The sequence below is a fragment of the Lepisosteus platostomus genome, chromosome 6 (genome assembly GCF_059453375.1).
Source record: "Lepisosteus platostomus isolate fLepPlt1 chromosome 6, fLepPlt1.hap1, whole genome shotgun sequence".
Lineage (NCBI taxonomy): Eukaryota > Metazoa > Chordata > Actinopteri > Semionotiformes > Lepisosteidae > Lepisosteus > Lepisosteus platostomus.
In genome coordinates this window covers 67,468,305-67,491,031 of record NC_142616.1, presented here as the reverse complement: position 1 = coordinate 67,491,031, position 22,727 = coordinate 67,468,305, and the positions used below count along the sequence as shown (strand labels likewise).

General features: G+C 60.4%; 2 protein-coding genes across 2 annotated transcripts; both read right to left on the bottom strand.

Annotated features, from left to right (window-relative positions):
- Positions 1–2,085: 2,085 nt before the first annotated feature.
- On the bottom strand, positions 2,086–9,958 carry LOC148662240 (actin nucleation-promoting factor WAS). Its single transcript, XM_088637165.1, has 10 exons — positions 9,725–9,958; positions 8,365–8,505; positions 7,774–7,860; positions 7,108–7,213; positions 5,745–5,859; positions 5,502–5,544; positions 5,136–5,289; positions 4,262–4,650; positions 3,220–3,334; positions 2,086–2,490 (listed from the first exon to the last, which is right to left on the bottom strand). The coding sequence occupies exons 1-10, from the start codon at positions 9,815–9,817 to the stop codon at positions 2,438–2,440; spliced, it is 1,296 nt and encodes a 431-aa protein (XP_088493291.1). The 5' UTR covers positions 9,818–9,958; the 3' UTR covers positions 2,086–2,437.
- A 128-nt stretch (positions 9,959–10,086) lies between these two features.
- On the bottom strand, positions 10,087–22,445 carry mapkapk3 (MAPK activated protein kinase 3). The gene is made up of 10 exons (XM_088637166.1): positions 21,286–22,445; positions 16,080–16,219; positions 15,187–15,251; positions 13,969–14,048; positions 13,516–13,642; positions 12,881–12,956; positions 12,546–12,670; positions 12,043–12,128; positions 11,410–11,490; positions 10,087–10,682 (listed from the first exon to the last, which is right to left on the bottom strand). The coding sequence occupies exons 1-10, from the start codon at positions 21,550–21,552 to the stop codon at positions 10,530–10,532; spliced, it is 1,200 nt and encodes a 399-aa protein (XP_088493292.1). The 5' UTR covers positions 21,553–22,445; the 3' UTR covers positions 10,087–10,529.
- Positions 22,446–22,727: the final 282 nt, after the last annotated feature.

The window sequence follows — 22,727 nt, the reverse complement described above, 5'->3', positions numbered from 1 at the left end:
CCCCCTGCTCCCTAGTGCCCCACCACCCCACTTTCCAGCACCCCGCCCCACAACCCCCAGGCTGTGCTGGACGAGGCGCTGTCCTTCAGATGAGACATTAAACTGAGATCTCCCAGGGGTCTCAGTCTCCCAGGGGTCATTAAAGATCCCGGGGCTGCTAGTCGGGGCAACAGTAGGGGCTCCCAGTGACCCCAGGGTCCACTCTGACCTCCTAACGTACCCCCTTAATCCACCTGGACTTTCTCTCTGTCCCCCTGACCCGCTGTGTACAGGTCCTCTCCTGTCCATAAAGCGCAGTGTGATCCTCAGGGAGTGAAAGGCACTATATAAACAGCAGAATTTCTTGTGCACACCACCTGCTGAGCTGGGCTCCCCTCTCGAGCCACACGAGGTGCCCTGCAAGATGTCTGCTGCCCGAAGGCAGCGTGAACCCGCCAGGCGACCCGGGCACAACCGGACAACCCCGCGCACTGGCCGCGCTTCACACCAGCCAGCCACGGCCCTCTTCCCAAGCTCAGCCCGATCTCTGTCCCGCTCGTGTGTTTCGGAGGTGAACATGTTGTCGGTCAGAAGCCGCCGCAGGAAACGCCGGTCCTGTCCCCGCCCCCAGAGCAGCGCACTCCTCCGAAAGGGCCGAGCGCCCAGCTCGTGGACGGGCCCCACCCCCGCCCTGCCTCTGCGCTCTCTGCCCCAGGGCAGCACCAACACACCCCAGCACCGGGCTCAGAGCCGCCCCAAGTCCAGCGCGCGCATGTGGACCGGTCAGCTCCGAGCGTTACAGAACCGCCAGGCTGCACCCTGCAGAAACCGGTCACGCTGGGGCTTATCCAGGACATCGCCCCGGGCCTCCCCTCCACCTCCTTCCCCTGCCGATAGCGCTGACGACAGCAGCCAGGTGCTCTGTTAATCAGCAGCCAGTTTCCCCAGCAGGCTGGACAGCCCCCACAGCCGGAGATCAGAGCGGAGCGGCGACCTCGCTGCACACAGAGCCGGGCCGGTGCTCGTACCGCACGCGCTGCGCGGAACAGGAGGCCCCCAGGCATCCGAGAGGGCAGCTAAAGTCGGGGCCTGACTGCTATTGGCTGCACTAGAAATAGGGCAATAAAAAACACGAGCCCATGTGACTGGTCATTACACCACGACGGCATGCTGACCAGGGCTCGAACCCGTGACCTTCCTGCAGCAAGAGGTCACCAGCTGCTGTGGGTTCCGGTTCAGGGGGGCGTGTGGACCGACAGCTGAGACGCGAGTCATGCAAGAGGCTCCTTTCTAACCACAGAGACCCATCCCCAGTGGACGTCACAGGCCACAAGTGGGAAAGTAAAGGGAAGAGAATTCAGAACTAATGGGCAGGAGACACTCCTTTACACAAAGGGAGGTGGGGGTGTGGAACAAGCCATGTTAAAGCAGATATCCCAGCTTCTTTCAAGAAAGAGTTGGGATGGGATTCTTGGATCAATTAGCGATTATCAACCAATCAAACCAGACATCCTTCTTTAACTGTCCTTATTTTTCACTGGATCAGTTGGACTGATAAGGGCTGAGCTCCAGGGGAAACAGCTTTGCTGTAATACAGTAAAGGGCAGGGCAGTGGCTCTGTGGGTGAGGATCAGTGGGTGGAAGGTTGCCGGTTCGTATCCCGCGGCCGGCAGAGAAATCCTACTCTGTTGGTCCCCTGAGCAAGGCCCTAAATCCCAACTGCTCCAGGGGCGCCGTATAAATGGCTGACCCTGCGCTCTGACCCCAAGCTTCTCTGTCTGCATGTCTCATGGAGAGCAAGCTGTGGTATGTGAAGAAATTGTATAGGGCCAATAAAGTGATCTTATCAAATCCGCAGATCAGCTTCGCCCACCCAGAGAACAGAGCCTGAAGGATTTCAGCTTAAGCTCCTCAAGTAAGGGATTTAAGATGAAGTGACACTCCGATCCACAGTGGGCTTGCGGCGAGCTGGGAGGCCCAGACAGAGGTTCAGCAGGGCTCGGCGAAGGCGAGAGAGAGTCTATCTACGCAGCTCGTTCAGGAGTCTGACCCCCCAAACTACCCCCACCAGTCCAGCACACGCTGAAACAATGACAACGCTGAACATCGAGAAAAAGACAATACATCTTTATTTCTTTCAATATAATCCTTTAAACTTTGAAGTGAAAATAGAGCTGCATTTTTATAAATATGAGAGAAACCCCCCTTGCCACCCCCCCCATCCCCATTTCAAACCAGCTTTTTTTTTTAAAGCCGTTAACTCTGCTTTCTGAACAGTCTCAAGAACGCAGTCAAGTGCTGAAACAACCCTGGAAGACAGAACGCTGAACCCACTCAGAAGCCAAACTGTTCCTCAGAGAGAAGCCACACAGTCCCACAGTGCACAGCAGCAGCAGGGCGGGAGATCCAGGTGGGAAAACTGGGAGCCACATGGAACGCCGCCCTGTGGATAAGGGCGTTAAGACCACTCCTCTCCATCGGAGTCCTCATCGAAGTCGTCCAGGTCTTCATCTGCCACCCCGAGCAAGAGCACAGGTGTGGTTAGTGCGAGCAGAGAGAAGGGCGTCGGTCTGGACAGACTGCAGAGCAGAGGCACCAGAACAGCGACCCCTGCAGGCCACGCAGAAGTACTGCACGCGCGCCGATTCAAGAGGCCACCAGTCTGCACGGCTGGGGCCCAGGGCAGGGCTAAGAGGGGTCAGGTCTCAGCTGGGGGACCGTCTATAATCAGGGATCAAAGATCCCAGGAAGGATACACACACAGCTGGAACTCCAGAACTGGACAGGGGCGCTGAACAAAGTTAGCCAGCCTTTCGCAACTACCAAAAAAAAAAAAACAAGTCCTATGCAGCGGTTAAAATGCGGTGCAAATATAAACTGATCCAGGGGGAGCAAGACGACGGGCAGCTATGGAAGAACGAGATGAACAGTAACACAGGGCCAGAAACAAGAGGCTGCGAGTTAACTGGTCTGAAGACCTCATCGAGCTGGAAGACGCCAGGGTATCAACTGCAATTAAAAAGGATGGGTTTCTTGTTCCACACTCCCACCACCCTTAATGTAAAGAAGCACCCCTCCCCTCCCCCCCCCTCCTGTTCTGAGTTTTAAACGCATTTCCGTGTTTTTTCCACCTTCTCCCGCAGTGGACAGTCGACAGCCGGTTCTGCGCCCGTCGAGCGAGCGTCGCTTCTTCCGAACCGCACCCCGGGGAGGAGGAGGAGGAGGCCGCGGGGGTCTTACCTGCCGGGTACATCACGTCGTAGCGCTTCAGCAGGGCGTCCCTCAGGGCGTCCACGATGCTGCCGGGCTCCGCGGGCGGGGCGGCCGCGCCGTCCTCACCCGGCCTGCTGGACACCTGGAAGAGCAGGACAGGACCGTCCGCGACCACGCGCCCCAGCTGCTCGCGCCAGCGCCACCCCTGCCGGGCACGAGGCTCGCCCTGCGCACCGGGGCGGCGGCGCGGAGCAGCCAGGGCACGAGCTGGGACGGGGATCTCTTGCCGAAACCGCGACCCCCCCCCGACCCTTCCAGAGGAATGTGGTTCCGGAGGTTTTCCAAGAGAAAAAACAACCAGAAAACCGGAATGTGGCATGTCCCAGGCACGTCCCAGGCCACAGTCTCGGCAGTGCGGTGTGGGACAGGCGTCCGGGGGCACAGGGCATCTTGACCTCCGCATTGACCCTCCCTGCCAAAGTCTAATCCTCCGGCACACACCCAGCGCTGCGTGGAAGACTAATCTACACAGGCCTGGGGTGGGCTGGAGTGTTACACCACACGGCTCCCTCATCACACTCACATGGCTGCTTACATCAGCCCTTCCCCCGTGTGCAGCACCCAGGGGGGGCCGGCCGATTGCAGACGGAGACGGGAGACGCGGCCCTCCCCCTGCGCAAGGCATCGGGGGCACGCGCCTAGTCCCGTCAACAACTCATAACCCATTTTAGCACTTTAACACACATTCATCTCATTTCTTAACAGGCGGAGCTGTAAACTTGTGGCTCCCCCTGCTGGCACGTTAGAAAAAGTGCGCCCCAAATCTCCCCCTGGCCTTCACCAGTCATGGCCTCCTAATAACCCCCCTCTCTGAACTGGCTCCATCACTCTGCTCTCCTCCCCACTGAGAGCTGGGGTGTGGGGTGCGGAGGGGATCCCCGTCACCTGTTAAGAGCCCTGAGTGGAGTGGCCAGAAAGGCGCTATCGGGGTGTCGGGAATGAGTTATTAGGAACTGGGGTGCCTTCGGTGCTGGCCGCGATGTGTCGAGGTGAAGAGAGGTTTGCTCACCTCCCTGAGCGCGATGCCTCGCCTGATCTGGTCCATCATGGAGGAGCTGGGGGGGTCGGGCAGCTGGGGGGGCGCCGGCCGGGAATCGGGGAGGGGGAGGGGGAGGGAAGGCAGCGGGGGGGCGGGAGGAGGGGGGGGCGCAGGCAGGCGGGGGGGAGGGGGGGCGGGGGCGCTGGGGGGAGGGGGGATGGCGTCCCGTGCCGCGGGCAGGGCCGGCAGCGACCCCGTCCTCAGCAGGAGCGGGACGTCCCGCCCGCTGCGGCTGCGCGCGATCAGGGACCGGGGGCTCCTGCGGGCGCGGGGCAGCGGCGGGAGGGGCCCCTTCACCAGCGTCAGCGGGGCGGGGGCCCGGGCGCAGCCCAGCCTGGGCGCCGGCGCAGCGGGGGGACCTGGGGGGGGAGGAGAGGGGCTCTTACAGCTGCAGGGGGGCAGACGGAGACGCTGGCCTGGGCCCGCGCGGCTCTTCGATACAACGGCGGGCTCCAGACCCTCGCCACAGCGGCGCCCAGCAAGGCGGGGTCAGTCCTGGGACTGGAGGCCCCTGGGCAAAACCGCAGGGCCGCTGCTTGGGAGCCCAGCAGGTCCAGAGCAGGTCTCCCCCTCCGGACTAGAATCCAGTGCCCAAGAGCAGAGCCGGCAGTGTAACACCGTCTTCTGCCAACGGCCCAGTCTGGTGCGGGACCGTCCGGCCCTGCCCACTGACCCAGCAGCTTCTCTCTCCCCGGCCCGTGTGCAGAGGGGCTGCAGGGGGACCCCACCCACACGTGAGCCGCTTTAGGATCCCTTGGGGGTGAACCCGGCGGCGGGACGGTTTCCGAGGAGCGCCCCCCCCTGCGAGCGGCCGGACACGGAGCCCCCCCCCCCGGGGACACACCTCTGCCGCGCAGCTCCTGCCGGACCGCCTCCAGCCCCCCCCGCCGCTCGATGACGCTGTAGATGATGCGCGAGGTGAGCCCGTCCCGCAGGTCCCGCTCGCTCACCCCGGCCTTCAGGAAGAGCTTCTGCAGCGCCGGGTCCAGGTGACCGACCTGAGGCGGGACAGGGGGCAGTCAGCTGGAGCGAGGCCCTGCCGGACTCCGGACAGCCCGGCGCGGCGCTGGGAGAAAACACCGCGCAGACTCCACACAGAAGGTGAATCAGAATGCCACAGACTTGTTGCAGAACCCTGCCGCAGACCGCGCACGGTCAGTCTACAGGCGGACACCGCTACACCTCACCGCTGTGAGGCGTCAGTACTCACATCGAACCCCGTCTCCGGGTCCCAGCCGACGTGTCCAACGTGCCTGCAGAGACAACACGTTCCGTCAGGACCTCCGTCCCCAGCCGACAGCAGCGCGCACCCCTCACCCCAAGGCGGGGAGACGGGGTCCTTTCGCAAGGACGCTGGCGCGGAAAAGCACAGGCATGAGCAGCGCCGTGGGGCGGCGGGGTGTGGGACACGGCGACCCGGAGCTCGGCCGGCGGCGGCGGCGGGCGCACTTGCCGGAAGCCGGTGGGCGGGCCGATGTCGGCCTTGGTCAGTCTCTTGCGGAAGAGGCGGCCGGCCGACGGCCCCAGGGTGTGCGCGCGGGTCATCGGGAGGCGCGAGGCCGGGGAGTCTGCGGGGCGAGACGAGCGCGCGCGCGCGTCAGGAACCGCCGGGGCTCGGGTTCGGGTTCGGGTTCGGGTTCGGCTTGGCCCGCATTTTCAAAGCGCAGCCCCGCTCGCTCGCTTGCACGACAGCAGCGGAGTGAACACAGCCGCCCTCCTTAAAGCCCCGGCCGCCCCTGGGGCTGGGATACAGCACTAACACACACAGGGGTTCGCCCATTTAAAAAACTTATACCGCATGTTTAAAAACCAACAACAACAACAACAGCAACAAATGGGTAGTTTTACCGAGTGTGACCACATTTCTCAAGAAGTCCATTTGGCGCGCGAAGGGACGGACACGGCGGGCAGCAAACGAGAGCGCGCGCGACCCCGCCCTCTCTCCTTTCAAGCCGCGGCGGACACGTCACTTCCCCAATTAAGTCACGTCACTTCCTCAATTAAGCCGCTTGATTGCTTCGGGTGACGCGCCCCTTTAATGTCAACGGCGGGTCTGTCCTTTCTTTCGCCGGGGGGGGTGGAGTTGTGAAAGGTGACTTTCTAACTGAGCCTTTGCGAAACCTGATCTCCACTAAGGTCGAAATAAGCACAAAACCGGGGGTGGCCTCAGTCCTGCCTTTCCCTGTAATCCGATTCCAGGTCTCTGCTTCAGTCACACAGAAGAGCCCTTGATCTTCCTCGGCAGTATTTGCATACGTGTCTGGGTTTCGTTTTCGTTTTTTAATTGGTGCCGCAACCTCACACCCAGCGGGCACCGAAAATTGAACAGGTCTGAATTTGTCCGAATTGAAGCCGCAGACGAGGCAGACCGTCCGAAAGGCCCCCTCTCGTGTGTGAACCTGCCCTGTGGGAGGAGTCGGTCTCCCGTGGAAGGAGAGAAGGGGACAGGTCGTTCATGCATGTGCTGTATGACTGCAGTGTGTCAGTGTGTTGTGTTGGGTGTGTAATGTGTTAGTGGAGCCCTGGAGGATATTGTGTGTGTGACGAGTTAGTGTGCTGTGTGTGTGATGAGAGTGTGTTAGTGCAGCCCTGAAACAGTTAATATTGGGGTGCAAGGCTGAGCTGAAACGGGGTGCTGGTCAGGACCTCCCAGCCTCCTGCGCCTCTGTGCTCCTCAGACTGGGGTCTTCATGCCTGTCAGCCTGCAGGTTTCACGTCACTCCCCGCTGGTCCCTGGAACAACCTGAGACCTCGCTTGGGATGCAGGTCCCCGGGGTCCGAGCGCTGGGGTGTGCTGGGGTCCCCGTGGGTCTTACCGTGCTCCGCGCCCCGCCTCTCGTCGTGTCTGATCCTTCGCCCCACCGCCGCGCGGAACCTCTCTGCCTCCCCCTCGTCCGCGAAGTTGAGGGCGGCCTGGCACAGCTGCGGGGCGAGACGCGGGGCGCGGGACCCCAAGAGCAGAGCGTCAGCAGCCGCGGGGCCGCTCGGCCTCGCACCCGGGCTCCCCCTCCCGGGGTGCACCCAGGACTGGCCTGCCGGAGCCCCGTGTCTGTGAGGCGGTGCTGCAGGGCCGGGGAGACCAGCCTGTCTCCGAGACAGAACCGTCAACTAGGAGGAGGACAGAGGAGAGAGGAGCACAGAGGAGAGAGGAGGACAGAGGGAGAGAGGAGCACAGGGGAGAGAGGAGGACAGGGGAGAGAGGAGCACAGAGGAGAGAGGAGGACAGAGGAGAGAGGAGCACAGAGGAGAGAGGAGCACAGAGGAGAGAGGAGCACAGAGGGAGAGAGGAGGACAGGGGAGAGAGGAGGACAGGGGAGAGAGGAGCACAGAGGAGAGAGGAGGACAGAGGGAGAGAGGAGGACAGAGGGAGAGAGGAGGACAGGGGAGAGAGGAGGACAGGGGAGAGAGGAGGACAGAGGAGAGAGGAGCACAGGGGAGAGAGGAGGAGCAGACTGAGAGAACAAGCAGAGGGGCGCACTCACGTCTCCTTGGAAGGTGTGGAAATACGGTTGAGGGGTTGAGTATCTGAAGGGGCGATACAACTCCTGTTCCCACAACTGCTTCCCTTTCTGATCAAAACAGAACACAGCACTGAGCACTGTACACAGCACAGCACTGAGCACTGTACACAGCGCACAACACAGCACTGAGCACTGTACACAGCACAGCACTGAGCACTGTACACAGCACAGCACTGAGCACTGTACACAGCGCACAACACAGCACTGAGCACTTCTACAACACACAACACAGCACTGAGCACTGCGCACAACAAAGTACTGAGTACTGTACACAACACACAACACAGCACAGTGAAGACTACAAATGGCATGCACTGAGCACTGTAGACAAAACAGCACAACACAATTAGCACTACACACAACATGGCACAGAGCACTGAACACTGTACATAGAAGCCTGAGCACTGAGCACAGTGTAGCACTGAGTATTGAGCTCAGAACTGTACAGGATGAATCGCAGAACACTGTGCACTGCAGCACCTGTTACTCTGCACAATACGGTGACGATCACGGACACAGGGAGAGAGGACAGGGCCAGACCCACAGACTGACCTTCACATTGTACAGGCGGAGGAAGAAGGAGCGCTGCCCACGGTCCTTGACCAGGCAGACCACCCCGCAGTGGACACAGCTCCAGTGGGCCCTGTCCTCGGGCAGCGCCAGCCACAGCTGGACCACTGCGGACGCCCGTACCTGCTGAGACAGACACACAGACACTGGTCAGCGCAGCGCCTGCCCACACACAGACACACAGACACAGAGACACCGGTCAGCACAAACTGTCCACACACAGACACACGGGCAAGAGAGCAACATTACTGCTCAGTGCAAGCACTGTACCGCCGTGATCGGATCTCAAAAGCTAAGCAAGTCTTGACCCGATCGGTGGTGGAGCTGGTGGGCTAGTAGGTGGCTCTTTCCCCTCTGAGCCAGTGTTGCTACATCGAGATATAGGGGACGCCGTTCTTGGGACGAGGTCTTGCCTCCCTGTGGACCCCACAGATGTCGTGAGCACTAACCCCAGTGTCCTGGCTGAGCTCCAGCCTGATGAAAAGAGCCTCTGTGTGCACGAGAGCACAGGGCCCGCAGACAGCAGCTGATTTGCGTATACATGAGCCAGGGCTCATCACACACGCTCTTCTGAAGCTCGCTGCTCCGGAGCGCCGTCCCCACTGCAGGGCGAGCTCCTGGTGACAGAGGCAGAACCACCAGCTGGGCCAGCTGGGCTCTGCTCACCCCGCAGTGCGAGTCACTGGATACATCGCGTGCTGGGAGAGGAAGCGACTGTGCGTCTTTCTTGAGCAACAGCGAGACAACAAGTCATCTCAGATAACAAATCATGAATGTAGCGTCTTTCCTGTGCAAAACGCCCCAGAAGAGCAGCCCAGCCTGTTCACAGCAGTGCTCCACAGCCCTGAGGAGAACTGTCCCAATAAATCAATAAATCACACACGCGCTTGAAACTACAGCCAGCAGTTTGCCTCGCACCCTGACCTGCCTCTCCGTCCTTCGTCCTGAGTTCCCTGCTCTTGGATCCATTTTCCTCTGCTCTTACTGTGGTAAACCACAGCTGCCCTCCGAGCACGAGGGAGTCACGTCTCTGCATCACCCTCCTCCGGCACCTCCTGCCCCCTGGGGCATCACCCTCTGACCCCCTGCCAGCTGGACGGTCCGTTGAGCCCTGCAGGACTGACCCCCTGGCCTGGAGCGTGTTTACAACTGACCGAGCACAGACTCCCGGCTCTGAGATCGGATGAGCGATTGTGCTCACGCTGCCTGCTCACCTCTGGCGCTCAAAAGCCATGAGGGGGTCACCCGTCTCTTAATGAGAATTAAATCCATCGTCGGCTGGACTGGGCGCGAGAGCTCGCCAGCGCCGGCGGCGGCAGGAACGGAGAGCGGCCGGACTCACGGAGCAGCTGTGTCCGAGGAGAGAGGGGAGCAGCGCGTTCTCCCGCAGGGACAGGAGCTGGCTGAAGACCCTCACGTCCGCTCGGGGCTCCATGCTCGCAGACTGGATGGCGCAGCAGCAGCAGGTCCTCTCCCAGCCCGCCTCCGCATGCAAATTCCCTGTCCTCCGCAGCCCACAGCCCTGGCGACGCCCGAGCCGAGCCCCAGCAGCTTCCTCCTTCCTGAGCTTCCTCTTCTCCTCTCAGCCTCTGGCTGTTCCTCCCCGCTGTGATGAGTATTTCACTGGGTAAACCTCCTGCTTCTCCACCCCTGCCCCTCTGACAGGCTCAGCCAGCAGCTGAGTGAAATAAAAGCACCACAATGTTTGTTTTGTTTTTTTTAGGGGTTTTATTTCTGTAAAAGGAGCAGAAACAATAAAAATAAAACAGATCCTCTCTGAGGTGTGCCGGGGCTGGGCCCTGCCCGGCGCTGTGTGCTGGTGCTGCTGGGAGACTCATCTCGCCTCCTGGGGGGGGGCTCTGTAGATCGGGGTGTGGAGGGGGTTCACGGGGGGGGCGCAGGAGCCCCGTAGACACCCGCAGCCGAGAAGACAGACCAGCTCAGCCCACACGGACAGGAGCTCACCACAACTGTGGTGCGAACTGTTACAAGCTCGTCCGCAGCCCAGAGCTCTCCGACTTCTGTCCTCTGTAATCCGGAGTCTTCTTGCTGCTGTGCCGACAGCCGCTGGCGCCCCCATCCTGGACTCCCCCCGACTGTTCCGCACAGTGCTGCGCCCCCCTCCTCTCTCCACCGCTCCCCCTTCTTCACTGGCTGTTACAGACGGTGTTGCCGCCCCCTCCGGCTGCCGCCTTTTTCCGGCGCTTGTTGAGCAGCGGGTTGCTGGAGGTGTCCAGGTCCTTGATCTTCACCTGGTCATAGTCCACCCGCATGGTGGCCAGGGCGCTGGTCATCTCCTCCTGGGGAGACAGGCAGCGGTGAGGTCCGCTGGGGGTTATCTAGCTCCTTTCACTGCCAGGTCACCTTGGAACTGAGCTGCACACCCGCAGGGCCACAGTGCCAGCAGAACATGCAAAGCTCTCCCTTCTCTCCCTGGACCTTAAAGGCTACAGAGACCACGTTATCGCTGTCACGTTTCACTATTAGCAAACACTGGGTGAAACTAAACAGCACCTCCTGATGCTGGACTGTGGGAGTTGATTACAGGGACAAAGCACATTCTCATCTCAGCACTCCTGTATTCCTGTGTCCGTGTGTTTTAGAGTCCCCCCCGGACAAGGTGGCTGCCAGACAAATAGAAAAAATGAACAGAGGCAAGCTGGTAAGATCATGGCCCTCTAGTGGCTGTACTGTGAAACCGCAGGAGCTGAAACCCTCCTGACCTGCTGCCTTTTAAACTGGGAGTAGATCACAGGCCAGCAGCTCCGTTCACTCTGGATCCACAAGCCCTGCCTGAACCCCTACTTGGACAGGAGCCCCGACTTCACCCCTTCAAACGCTGTCCACTGTGGTCCCGGGTGGTCACAGGCTCAGTGCGGGTTTGTCCAAAAGCCGCAATAAAGAAGTGTCCCTTAACCCTGCTGACCAAGCCCTTCAATGGAAACCCAACCTGATTCAGAAACACAAACCACCTGCAGTGCGAGAGGAACAGGAAGGAACACATCACTTCCTGCCCTCCAGACCCACCTTCACGTCGTCCCACATCTCCTTGTCCTCCATCAGCACGCGCGTGGTGTGCAACGGCGTGGGCGGCACCACCATGGATTGCTGGAAGACAGAGAGGCAGTCTGTTACACCTGCAGGGCACAGCCGCAGCACGCTCAGAACAGACAGCAGGGGGCGCTAGTCCGTCACCCCTCCAGGGCACAGCTGCAGCACGCTCAGAACAGACAGCAGGGGGCGCTAGTCCGTCACCCCTCCAGGGCACAGCTGCAGCACGCTCAGAACAGACAGCAGGGGGCGCTAGTCCGTCACCCCTCCAGGGCACAGCTGCAGCACGCTCAGAACAGACGGAGGAGGGGGGGGGGGCGGATTTAAGGGGGACATTCACTGCCGTGAATAAGGGGCGCTGGGTGATTTAAGGGGGACACTCACTGTCTGTGAATAAGGGGCGCTGGGTGACTTAAGGGGGACACTCACTGCCTGTGAATAAGGGGCGCTGGGTGACTTAAGGGGGACACTCACTGCCTGTGAATAAGGGGCGCTGGGTGACTTAAGGGGGACACTCACTGCCTGTGAATAAGGGGCGCTGGGTGAATTAAGGGGGACACTCACTGCCTGTGAATAAGGGGTGCTGGGAGAATTAAGGGGGACACTCACGTTGATCCAGGGGTGGTTCATGAACTGCGAGATGGTCATCCTCTCACTGGGGTCCGTCTTCAGCAGCTGGTGGATCAGCTGCTTTGCTGGGGAGAGAGGAAGAGGCTTCACTGAAGGCTGGTTTGGTTCTGTGTACCTGGAGCTACAGAGGGTGGGTAGGACCCAGACAGAAACCACGGCCAGCGTCTGCTGTGCTTTCGCTTATCTTCTCTCTGTACGAGTTGAAATCGATGCTGTGCTGTGGAGTTATGGAGGGTGGAGCTGGGGGACTGGGGCGGGGCTATGGTGGGAGGGGTTAGGAGGTGGGGGTGGGCTATGGGGGGGGTGGTTTGAGGCTGGGGTGGGGATATGGAGGGAGGGGCTGGGAGGTGGGGTGGGGCTAAGGGGGTGGGTCTGAGGCTGGGGGCGGGTTGTTGGATGGGGCTGGGGGTGGGTGTGGCTGTGAAGGGTTGTGGGCGGGATTGTGGACGGGCAGGGCTGGGGGCAGGGAGGCAGTGCTGTACCTTCCTGGGACACGTCAGCCCACTCCGGGTTCGGGAACTCGTACTGGCCCATTCTGATCCTGCGCTTCATCCCGGGAGAAATGGCCTGGCCGGTGTTGGAGTAGAAGGGAGGGAATCCACACAGCCTGGGAAAAGAGAGAGAGAGGAGTGACACAAGACTACATTTAACAGCGCTGAACACTTTTTACAGAAGAGAAATGGGCTCATCCAGGGCTAACAGAACACGTCAGTGTGAAACTCCTCCATGCAATCCGTTCAGCTGGAACTCTTGCCAGCACACGCCTGATCTCAGGCACACGCCTGTCACACGCCAAGGGGCACACGCCAGCACTCACAGGATGTACATGATCACGCCGAGGGACCACATGTCACACGACTTGTCGTACTTCTCCGGGCCCAGCACCTCCGGAGCTGAAACACACGCAGGTAGATCCATTAGATCAATGTATGGAAACAGACGCAACATGCAAATCTGTGAAGCGCTGGGGTCTGGGAGTCTAGAATAAGATACCCTGCCATGTTGTTGAATCCGATATTCTGGCAGCCATTAAGAAACAGTCGGATGAGATCCATGGATTAATTAACTAATAAATCAAAAGGCCTCCTCTCGCCTGTAACCTTTCTCGTAATCTAAATGAGTCAATATGATCATATTGATCAATCAGAAAGACACTTGTTCCCAGTAAGGGTTATGGCAGCCCGGAGCCCTTCCAGGATGCATGCTGGGAGCACGTCTGTGTGAGGAAACTGTAGCACCCTCGTGGACCTGTGGAGAATCACGTGTCCACACTCCACACAGAGCGGTCCATCGAACCCAGGGCCTACGAGCTGTGAGGGAGCACTGCTCACTGCCACACCCCCCGCCGCCCGCGATAAAATAGTCTGCGTGTTCACGACTCAGACACGAAGGGTGCTTGCCACTGAAACACGGACAGGAAGACGCACAGACGTCTCCCTCCTGCCGACTCACCAACGTAGTACGGCGTGTAGCAGGGCGTCTGCAGAGAGTTGTGCAGCGTCGTCTCCTTGGCGAAGCCGAAATCCGTCAGCTTGAGGACAGCGTTGGACTCCTTCGTGGTGTAGAGCAGGTTCTCCGGCTGGGAATCAGACAGGGAGAAGTCCACAGCTTCACCGACAGATCGAGGGAAGGAGGCAGAGAGACAGGGAGAACCTGGATATATAGCCCAGGGCTATATAGTCTGCATTCTCCTGTCTCCTGACCCCTGACCTCTGACCCCAGAGGCCATTGTTTTTGGTCATTAAACACATTCAGACAATTTCCTCATAAATGTGTCACCTCCTTTGTTGGTGGGAGTGGGAATTAACTCCCTTTCTTCCAGGGCTTGAAAATAAAGTAATCTGATTGATTATTGGTGGCCACTGCACAACCACAGGATCCCGCATTCGCAGAACGACGTGTCACCTTGACGTCTCGGTGAGCGATGCTCATGTGGTGCAGGTAGTGGATGGCTGTGCCGATGTGTCGCATGATCTCCGATGCCTCTGGGGGAAGACAGAAAGAAAACTATTACACAGCACAACAACACTCCAGCACCACCTCCACGCTCGCCTGTGGACACTGTACCTATTGATCCTGAGATCTGTTCCCGCCTCTCACCTGCTGAATGACTGACATCTCACATCACTGCACTGCTCCTGCTGTCTCAGGACACGGCACTGCTCCTGCACTCCTCCTGCTGTCTCAGGACATTGCCCTGCTCCTGCACTCCTCCTGCTGTCTCAGGACAATGCATTGCTCCCGCACTCCTCCTGCTGTCTCAGGACATTGCCCTGCTCCTGCACTCCTCCTGCACTCCTCCTGCTGTCTCAGGACACTGTGCTGCACCTGTCCTCCTCCTGCTGTCTCAGGACACTGCCCTGCTCCTGCACTCCTCCTGCTGTCTCAGGACACTGCCCTGCTCCTGCACTCCTCCTGCTGTCTCAGGACATTGCCCTGCTCCTGCACTCCTCCTGCACTCCTCCTGCTGTCTCAGGACACTGCCCTGCTCCTGCACTCCTCCTGCTGTCTCAGGACACTGCCCTGCTCCTGCACTCCTCCTGCTGTCTCAGGACACTGCACTGCTCCTGCACTCCTCCTGCTGTCTCGGGACACTGTGCTGCACCTGTACTCCTCCTGCTGTCTCAGGACACTGTGCTGCTCCTGCACTCCTCCTGCTGTCTCAGGACACTGTGCTGCTCCTGCACTCCTCCTGCTGTCTCAGGACACTGCCCTGCTCCTGCACTCCTCCTGCTGTCTCAGGACACTGCCCTGCTCCTGCACTGCTCCCGCTGTCTCAGGACACTGCCCTGCTCCTGCACTCCTCCTGCACTCCTCCTGCTGTCTCAGGACACTGCACTGCTCCTGCACTCCTCCTGCTGTCTCAGGACACTGTGCTGCTCCTGCACTCCTCCTGCTGTCTCAGGACACTGTGCTGCTCCTGCACTCCTCCTATTGTCTCAGGACACGCTGGATGGTAGCTCTGCTGTACTGTGTTGATGCTTCACACAGTTTCCTGCCCCATACTGCAATATGTAAACTTGAAAACATGTCTCGCTATGTCTGTACAGGTGCACACTGGCTTAAAAAAAGACACACGAGTTGTCCTTGTGAAAGAGGAAAGAAGGCCTGGCTCACCCTTACCTCTCTCAGTGAACGCCTGGTCACCCCGCACCTGGATCCTGCTGAACAGCTCCCCGCCCTCCATACTGAAACACAAACAGCACAGCAGTGGGCCCGCCTGCCCCGGTATGCTCCCTGTTCTACCTGCTCACACAGCTGCCTTGGCTGTGCGCGAGATGGCTCAGGGCGCAACCACGCTGGGGCAGCTCTGAGGGCGGAGTGGAGTCAGTCTGGCATCAGTGGTGTCGGGGTCGGGATGGCGTCAGAGTGGCTTCAGGGTCAGCTGTGCGTGTGTGCGAGTCAAGAATGGCCTCAGGAAGGTGTCAGTGTTCGGGAGGCGTCGGTGTTAGGGAGGCGTCTTTGTTAGGGAGGTGTCGGGGAGGCGTCAGTGTTAGGGAGGTGTCAGGGAGGTGTCAGTGTTAGGGAGGTGTCAGGGAGGTGTCAGTGTTAGTGAGGCCTCATTGTTAATGAGCATTAGTGTTAGGGAGATGTCAGCGTTAGGGAGGTGTCAGGGAGGTGTCAGTGTTAGTGAGGCCTCATTGTTAATGAGGGGTCAGTGTTAGGGAGGTGTCAGCGTTAGGGAGGTGTCAGGGAGGTGTCAGTGTTAGTGAGGCCTCATTGTTAATGAGGGGTCAGTGTTAGGGAGGTGTCAGCGTTAGGGAGGTGTCAGGGAGGTGTCAGTGTTAGTGAGGCCTCATTGTTAATGAGGCGTCAGTGTTAGGGAGGTGTCAGCGTTAGGGAGGTGTCAGGGAGGTGTCAGTGTTAGTGAGGCCTCATTGTTAATGAGGTGTCAGCGTTAGGGAGGTGTCAGCGTTAGGGAGGTGTCGGGGAGGCGTCAGTGTTAGGGAGGTGTGAGTGTGGTGTCAGTGTTAGGGCGTCATCAGGGAGGTGTCAGGGTCAGGGGCCAGACCTACCACTCCATGATGATGAGGAGGCACTTCTTGCCGTGGTGCATGTTCTCGTACAGCGCCAGGATGCGCACGATGTACGGGCCGCCGGACACGCGCCAGTGCAGCTCCACCTCGCGCCGCGCCTTCGGGCTGTCGTACAGGATCTGTGGGCGAGAGCGCACCCACGCATCAGAGCCCCCGCCCAACCTCACCGCCCCCCTGCAGCTGGAGTCCCGGGCCGGGCTCTGTGACCGTCCCGCAGGCCGACACCGGCAGTGTCTACAGAGCTGGAGCGGCTGACCTGAGCCCTGCTGGCCAGCTGACTGGACAAGCGGACTCGTTCAGGGGTCTTCTGGATCACAGACAAGAGGATCCTTCACCTCTCCAAGAACAGAGCCCCCCTCAGCAAAGTACTTCCCTCAACAATAACTTGATCACTTGCAAATGGTCAGAATCGTGGGGGACCTGGAAGAAAGTGGACTGGGGCAGCCCAGGACCAGGGCTGGAGTCCCTCTCTGTCTATTTGTGTGTGTGTTGCTGCGTGCGTGTGTGTAGGAGTGCGTGCATGTGTGTGTTTGTGTGTGCATGTGCAGATGTGCAAGTGTGTTCATGTGTGTGTGTAGATGTGAGTGTAAGTATGCAGGGGTGCATGTGTGTGTGTGATGCCCCTCTCTAACTGATGGGGACAGCAGGCACAGGCCGCACACTCCCCTCCTCCCAGAATAGGAGCAGGGCCGCGAGCAGGTATTTCTGGACCGCCCCCCGCCCCCACAGGAAACACAGCCCCCCCGCCGGCCCGGAGAGCAGAGAATATATATATATATTTATAGAGGGGTTTATCTTTCCACACAGGAAACACCCACAGCTCTGGTGTCACTCGGACTCGGAGGGGGGGTCAGCGACGCACACCTGCCCCCCCAGTGTGACAGCGACACCTGGCCAGCCTGTCCCAGCGCTGCTCCTCTCCCGGAGTCTTTCCGCTGGGCGGGCAGTGGCCCTGGCGCGCTGTCTCCTTCCGTGACGAGAGAGCAGCTGGCGGGGTGCAGCGGGCGCGGGCCGTGATTCAGGCTGTAGAGGTTGCTGGGCAGACACCGGCAGTGTTTACACACAGTCCCCAGCCAGTCTGCCTGCCCCGGAGTTCCTTAGAGCTGGAAATCATCTTCCACCAGTTTATTGCGGAAAATCCAGGCTGCATTTTCCTTTGCTTTGGCGCAGTTCCCAGCTGGGGGGGCGCTGTGCTCTCCACACTGCCCTGGGCTTCTCCTCCAGAACCCACTTCCTCGCGCCAGCACACAGGAAACACTGACCACACAGACAGGCCTCTGGGAGGGACACTGGGAGAAGGCACCCCAGTTAGAGCTCAGTGACACTGAGAGGGCACCCCAGTAAGAGCTCTGTGACACTGGGAGAAGGCACCCCAGTAAGGGCTCAGTGACACTGGGAGAAGGCACCCCAGTAAGGGCTCAGTGACACTGGGAGAAGGCACCCCACTAAGAGCTCAGTGACACTGGGAGAAGGCACCCCAGTAAGAGCTCAGTGACACTAAGAGGGCACCCCAGTAAGAGCTCTGTGACACTGGGAGGGCACCCCAGTAAGAGCTCTGTGACACTGGGAGAAGGCACCCCAGTAAGGGCTCAGTGACACTGGGAGAAGGCACCCCAGTAAGAGCTCCTAGAGGAGCCCTGTGTGAGCCCTCAGTGTTGGGTGGAGAGGCAGCCAGGCAGGCTGGTCTGTCCTGGCTGGAGGTCAGGATGGGGGCAGGATATTTATAAACACACAGCCCGGCCCGGGGGGGGCTGGGAGAGATCGCTTTCCCAGGAACACAGAGCCTGGAGCTCCACCAGCTCCAGGTCCAACCCTTCTCAGGAGGACAATCTGACTTATTGTTTTGTCTTCAGCTACCAGGCACTTAGTTTACTTGCTCTTTAACGCGCGAGCTTCCAGCTGCTGTGCAGGTGCAACGGCAGCACATTGGATTAACAGCAAGACCATTCAATTAATCAACTAATCAATTTTAAAACCTTAAACCCTTCGCTGAGATGGACTGGTGCCCCGTCCAGGGCGCATCCCGCCTTGTGCCCGCTGCTTGCTGGGATAGACCCTGGCTCTCCCACAACCCTGACCTGGAAGAAGCGGTCAGAGAATGGAGGGGAGGCCGGCAGGGATCCATTCTGTAGTCACTTCTTTCAGACCAGAAATATGTCAGCTTCTTTAGACCGCAGCCCTGCGTGTCCGGAGAGGGGCTCCCGGAGGGCCCGGTCCCGAAGCGGGGCGCCTGAATGAACCGTCAGGCCCGCGCCGGTCGCCCTGTAACTCCCGTGATGAGCTCTCCTCCGCTGGCGCTGCGATCGCGGCCAGGGCAGCTGCTGCTGGAGCAGGCTGGCAGAGGTCCAGCTGGAAAGAGCAACACAGCGAGCGAGTCCTGCTCTGAGCCGCGAAGATGGCCGTCTTCCAGACCAGATTAAATCCGGAAAGCGTGCCAACTTCCGTTAACCAGCTCTATCGCTCACCGTGCTTAATTAAAGAGAGTTTTGGCTGGACAGCAGCCTCCTCCATCACCTCCTCTCCCCTGCGGCTGCCAGGAAGCAGAGAGGGGCCCAGGGGGGGGCGAGGGGCCCGGCGGGGGGGCGAGGGGCCCAGCGGGGGGGCCGGGGTGACGCCTGCAGGCTGGCCCACGGCAGAACTGGACAGAGGCCTCTGGGATGAGGAAGGGAAGGAGAGGAGACACAGCCCCACTCCGGCCCTGACCTGTCCCCTGCAGAGGAGGGGTGTCTGTGCGGGGTGCCCCCCCAGACGCTCACACGGGATGGCAGGGGCGGACACTTGGCCTTCCCAGGAACAGGGCTCGATCCGGGCGAGCCAGCATGCCCTATGGGAATGGGAAATTCCTACGGGGGCTGTGGGAGCAGCTCCGAATGCTCTGCCTCTCCGAGCTCCTGTAGGAGCTGTAACACACACACACCCCCACACCTGCGCACAGCTGGGCTTCCTCTGGAGGCAGGAGTGCGGCACCACACCGGGGGTGGACAGCCAGCGCACACAGAACAGCTGCAGAACCCAGCGGGCCGGTTTCATCGCCACGAGTCTCGCTGTGAGCCCCTGTGCGGAGAGGGGGCTGTGGGGGGCCGCGCTGTTCCTGCTGCCCTGAGCGCCTTTCAGCGGGGGCCGCGGTCACATGTGGGGAATTCGGCTGACCTGTGAAGTCTGTGCAGCCGAGAGGAAAGTCACTGTCCGCGGCTGGGCTACAGACCGGTTCGGTCCTGAGCCTCTCTGCTGTGCCCCCCTGCTCTGGCGGTCACCAGCACCGCTTCGGGATGAACCCGTGGCACTGGCGCTCCTGCTGTCCTGCACCAGCGTCCGGGCCCTGAGCAGGGCCCTGCTGGTCACTCGGGCTGCCCGAGAGGACATCTGGACACAGGGCTGACCGGACACACAGCAGCCTGCAGGCAGAGGGAGCCCTGATCCCCGAACCCATGGCCTTGACAGACTCCTCTGGGTTTGGACTTCAGTTTCCTATTTAGACCTTCATTCTTTGCTCAGCTGGACAGAGCTGATACGGTCTCGGCCCCCTGCGACAGTTCAGGAAGTGTGGGCACAAATAAAGCCGAGGATCGTGGGGGTCTGGGATAAACTCCTCAGCCGCACTGCTGCTGCTGACTCGGCAGATCTTCGGAGAATCGGCTTGCAGGGATCAGGGTCCCGCTAGCCGCCAGGGCGGGGGGGGGCTGCCCAGCCTCCTCTCAGCTGCAGCCCTTGCTGCTCTCAGACTGGACCCTGGCCGGGTCACCCCCCCACCCCCAGCTGGCACGCCGACCTCTCCCCCTGCTGTGCCCTCTCGAGCTCCTGGCCACACCACTGCGGGCAACAGGAAGCTCTTCAGCCGGACCGCCCCGAAGAACCAGCGAGCTCCACAGTCCTGTTCGCTGTGTGTACAATGACACCGCATCCCAGCTGGATAACCTCCTTCCCATCAGGGGGCATGGGCACAGCTCCGCAGCACACAATCCTGAACCAATCCCTGAGGAGTCACACAGTGCCTTCAGACGGAAACTGGCCAAGCACCTGGCAGAGGCGAAAGGGCAGATTCCTCAAGGGGGTTCGGGAAGGCGTTCCTGTCAGGAACATGGCAGAGCCCTGGGGACAGGCAGGGCCGGGGTCGGACAGGCGAGAGTGAGTCGGGCCACGTAGAGCCTCGCCTGCAGAGCGGACGAGCGGGACCCCTCTTTCTGCGTCTGCAGGCCCTGAAGGGGAACCGCGGCAGTGCGATTAATGCACCTCGTGATCCCCCTCTCTCCTCCTGCTCCAGTGGGAATAACCTACAGACAAGAGCCCCGCCCCCCAGTGCAGCCACCACGCCCCCTGGCACCGTAACCACGCCCCCCGCCACAACAGCACAGCCCTGTAGCACAACCACCCCGCCCCCTTCTGCGGGTGACACGCCCCTTTGTGCCGCGGCCCTGCCCTCTGGTGAGAGCGCCCCGCCCCCGGCACACTCACTTCTCTGTGTGACATGTCTGCGAGAACCACGTCACTGCCTCTTTCAGACAACCTCTGCACAACAGATAGCGGTATACAAGATGCTGCGGCGAGCACAAATGTATTATCCGCTCACCCAGTCCAGGGAAGCTTCAGCAAACGCGGCTGGACCTTTCCTTCCACGTGATCGACCGCGACAGGTGGTGACACGGCCGTGACGTCACCGCCCGCTCCGTGGCTCTACACCCACGCGGCGTGACCCGCGCGGAGAGGGCTCTGCTTCTGACGCTAAGCCGAGCCGCGAGGAGCACGACGGGTTCACCCTTGACCCCGGGTCATTCCTGGCGTCCGGAAATAAAGCCCCCCTCTGCAAGTGGCTCTGTCAGACCCCCCTCCCACCTCGGAAACTCGCACGGCGAACACGGCCACGAGGGCTCTGACCTCAGCGCCCTCCGTGGGACCTCCCCTCGACTCGCGCTCTGTTTTTACCGAGCCCGGCTCCGCTGCCTGTGATAACCTCTCTCCGCTCTCACGGAGGTGCCATCAGTGCCACCTGCAGGTATGGAAACTCCTTCTACATCGCCGGCGCCAGCTAACTGGGTCTCGGCCGGGGACGCGCTGAGCAGATGTCGTCACCGCGCCGACAGTAACATGCCCCCCCATGTAGGCAGCGTGTTTGTAAAGCAGCGCTATCGGCTCTGGCGGTGCCCAGTCCGAAAAGGCCCCCGACCCGTCCGAACCGGCCTCACGGTACCTTCAGGGCGCACTTGTCGCCGGTCCTCTTGTCGGAGCACTCCAGCACCCTGCCGTTGATGCCCAGCCCCAGGACCTGGCTGGACACCTTGTAGTCGTCCGTCACCGCGTTCCTCCTGAACTCCAGCTTGGGGTGGCCGGGCAGGGGGAAGAGAGGGGGGCCGGACACGGCCGAGGACAGCGCACTGCCGTCGCTCGGGGTCTGGGTCGGGTTCGGCGGGTCCGCCTGCGGTTCTGGGGGTTTCTCCTGCTCGTTCCCGTTGCTCATCCTGCCGGAACGTGTTGAACACACGCGCTCGCACACAGCGGGAATTTGAAATGTATCTGTCCAGGCTGGGGGTAAAATAGACAAACTCGGAGGAAACTGCCAGCAAACCGGAGCCTAAGCCAGTATAAGAGAAGAGAAAGAGTCGATTTACTACAAATCGACACCTTGAGGTGTCGGACGAACCGGCCTTCGATCCTCTCGCCGTCCCTGTGTAACAGGTCGTCAGCAACTCCGCCGCCTGCCAGGCGCGTCCTCGGCGGGTCGGCTACGGCTCGTTTTCCCTTCTTTCCTTCGGATTAATCCATAGCGGGGGTCCGGAGTCCTGCCCCCCGCAGCCGCGGGGCGCCCGGAGCGGCCGAGCGTGCGAGATGACCGTCCGAAACCAGAGACACCGACTGGCGTTCACAAGCTGTTCCAACTTGACATTAAAATTAAAACAGTTCACAAAGGTCACCGGTTTCAGTTTACTTGCGAGTGAAACAAAAACAAAACAAAATAAAACGCTGGATACCTGGAGCTCAGTATACAATGTATAATCTACCCAGTTATGGGGTAAAAACCGGAGAAAGGGACTCCTTCCGCGGGGCGGCTGTCCAGTCTATTGCGGGAGAGCCCCCGTGTGGGATCCGGACGCGCACGCAGGAGTGTTCCGCGACCCCACGGCAGTCCCACGGCTCGGCTCGGCGGGACGCGGACGAGCGCTGGGACTCTCGCCGGCTGGACTCTGCGAGTCCTCCCCCACGTCACCGGCGATGACTTCAGCCTCGGAAAAGGTCTTTATCTCTTAAAGGCGCAGCGCAGGGCCCGGCGGCTCCTGCCTTACCCGCAGAGGACGACCTGGGAGAAAATGTCCTCATGCCTGTCCGTGCACTACAGCCCCGCAGCGACCCGCCTCCCCCTGCCACCCCCCTCCCCGCCCCGACCCCGGGCTGAAGCAACAGCGGTTTCCTCGGCAGCGCACCGAGGAGCTGCAGCGACAATAAAAAAAAAAAACGACACAACGTGTTGCGCAAGGAAGTTGAAAAGCGGGGCTTTGGACACGAAGAAACGCGCTGCTAGTGTCGCTGCCGCCTCCCGGGAGAGAGACGCGAAGCGAAGCCATGAGCGATGCGCTTTGAGAGCGGCCGAAGACACCGGCGTGTCCGGGACAGGACTGGAGCCTCAGTCAGCCCTGC

Excerpts from the sequence above, each read along its gene's own strand:
- mapkapk3 (XM_088637166.1), bottom strand. The coding sequence starts at position 21,552 with ATGAGCAACGGGAACGAGCAGGAGAAACCCCCAGAACCGCAGGCGGAC. Across the intron at positions 14,049-15,186 it reads CCAGGCGTTCACTGAGAGAG|AGGCATCGGAGATCATGCGA; the intron begins GTAAGGGTGAGC and ends GTCTTCCCCCAG. Across the intron at positions 10,683-11,409 it reads AGATGTGGGACGACGTGAAG|GAGGAGATGACCAGCGCCCT; the intron begins GTGGGTCTGGAG and ends CTGTCTCCCCAG.
- LOC148662240 (XM_088637165.1), bottom strand. The coding sequence starts at position 9,817 with ATGGAGCCCCGAGCGGACGTGAGGGTCTTCAGCCAGCTCCTGTCCCTG. Across the intron at positions 7,214-7,773 it reads TCCACACCTTCCAAGGAGAC|CTGTGCCAGGCCGCCCTCAA; the intron begins GTGAGTGCGCCC and ends CTCGCCCCGCAG. Across the intron at positions 5,290-5,501 it reads ACCCGGAGACGGGGTTCGAT|GTCGGTCACCTGGACCCGGC; the intron begins GTGAGTACTGAC and ends GTCCCGCCTCAG.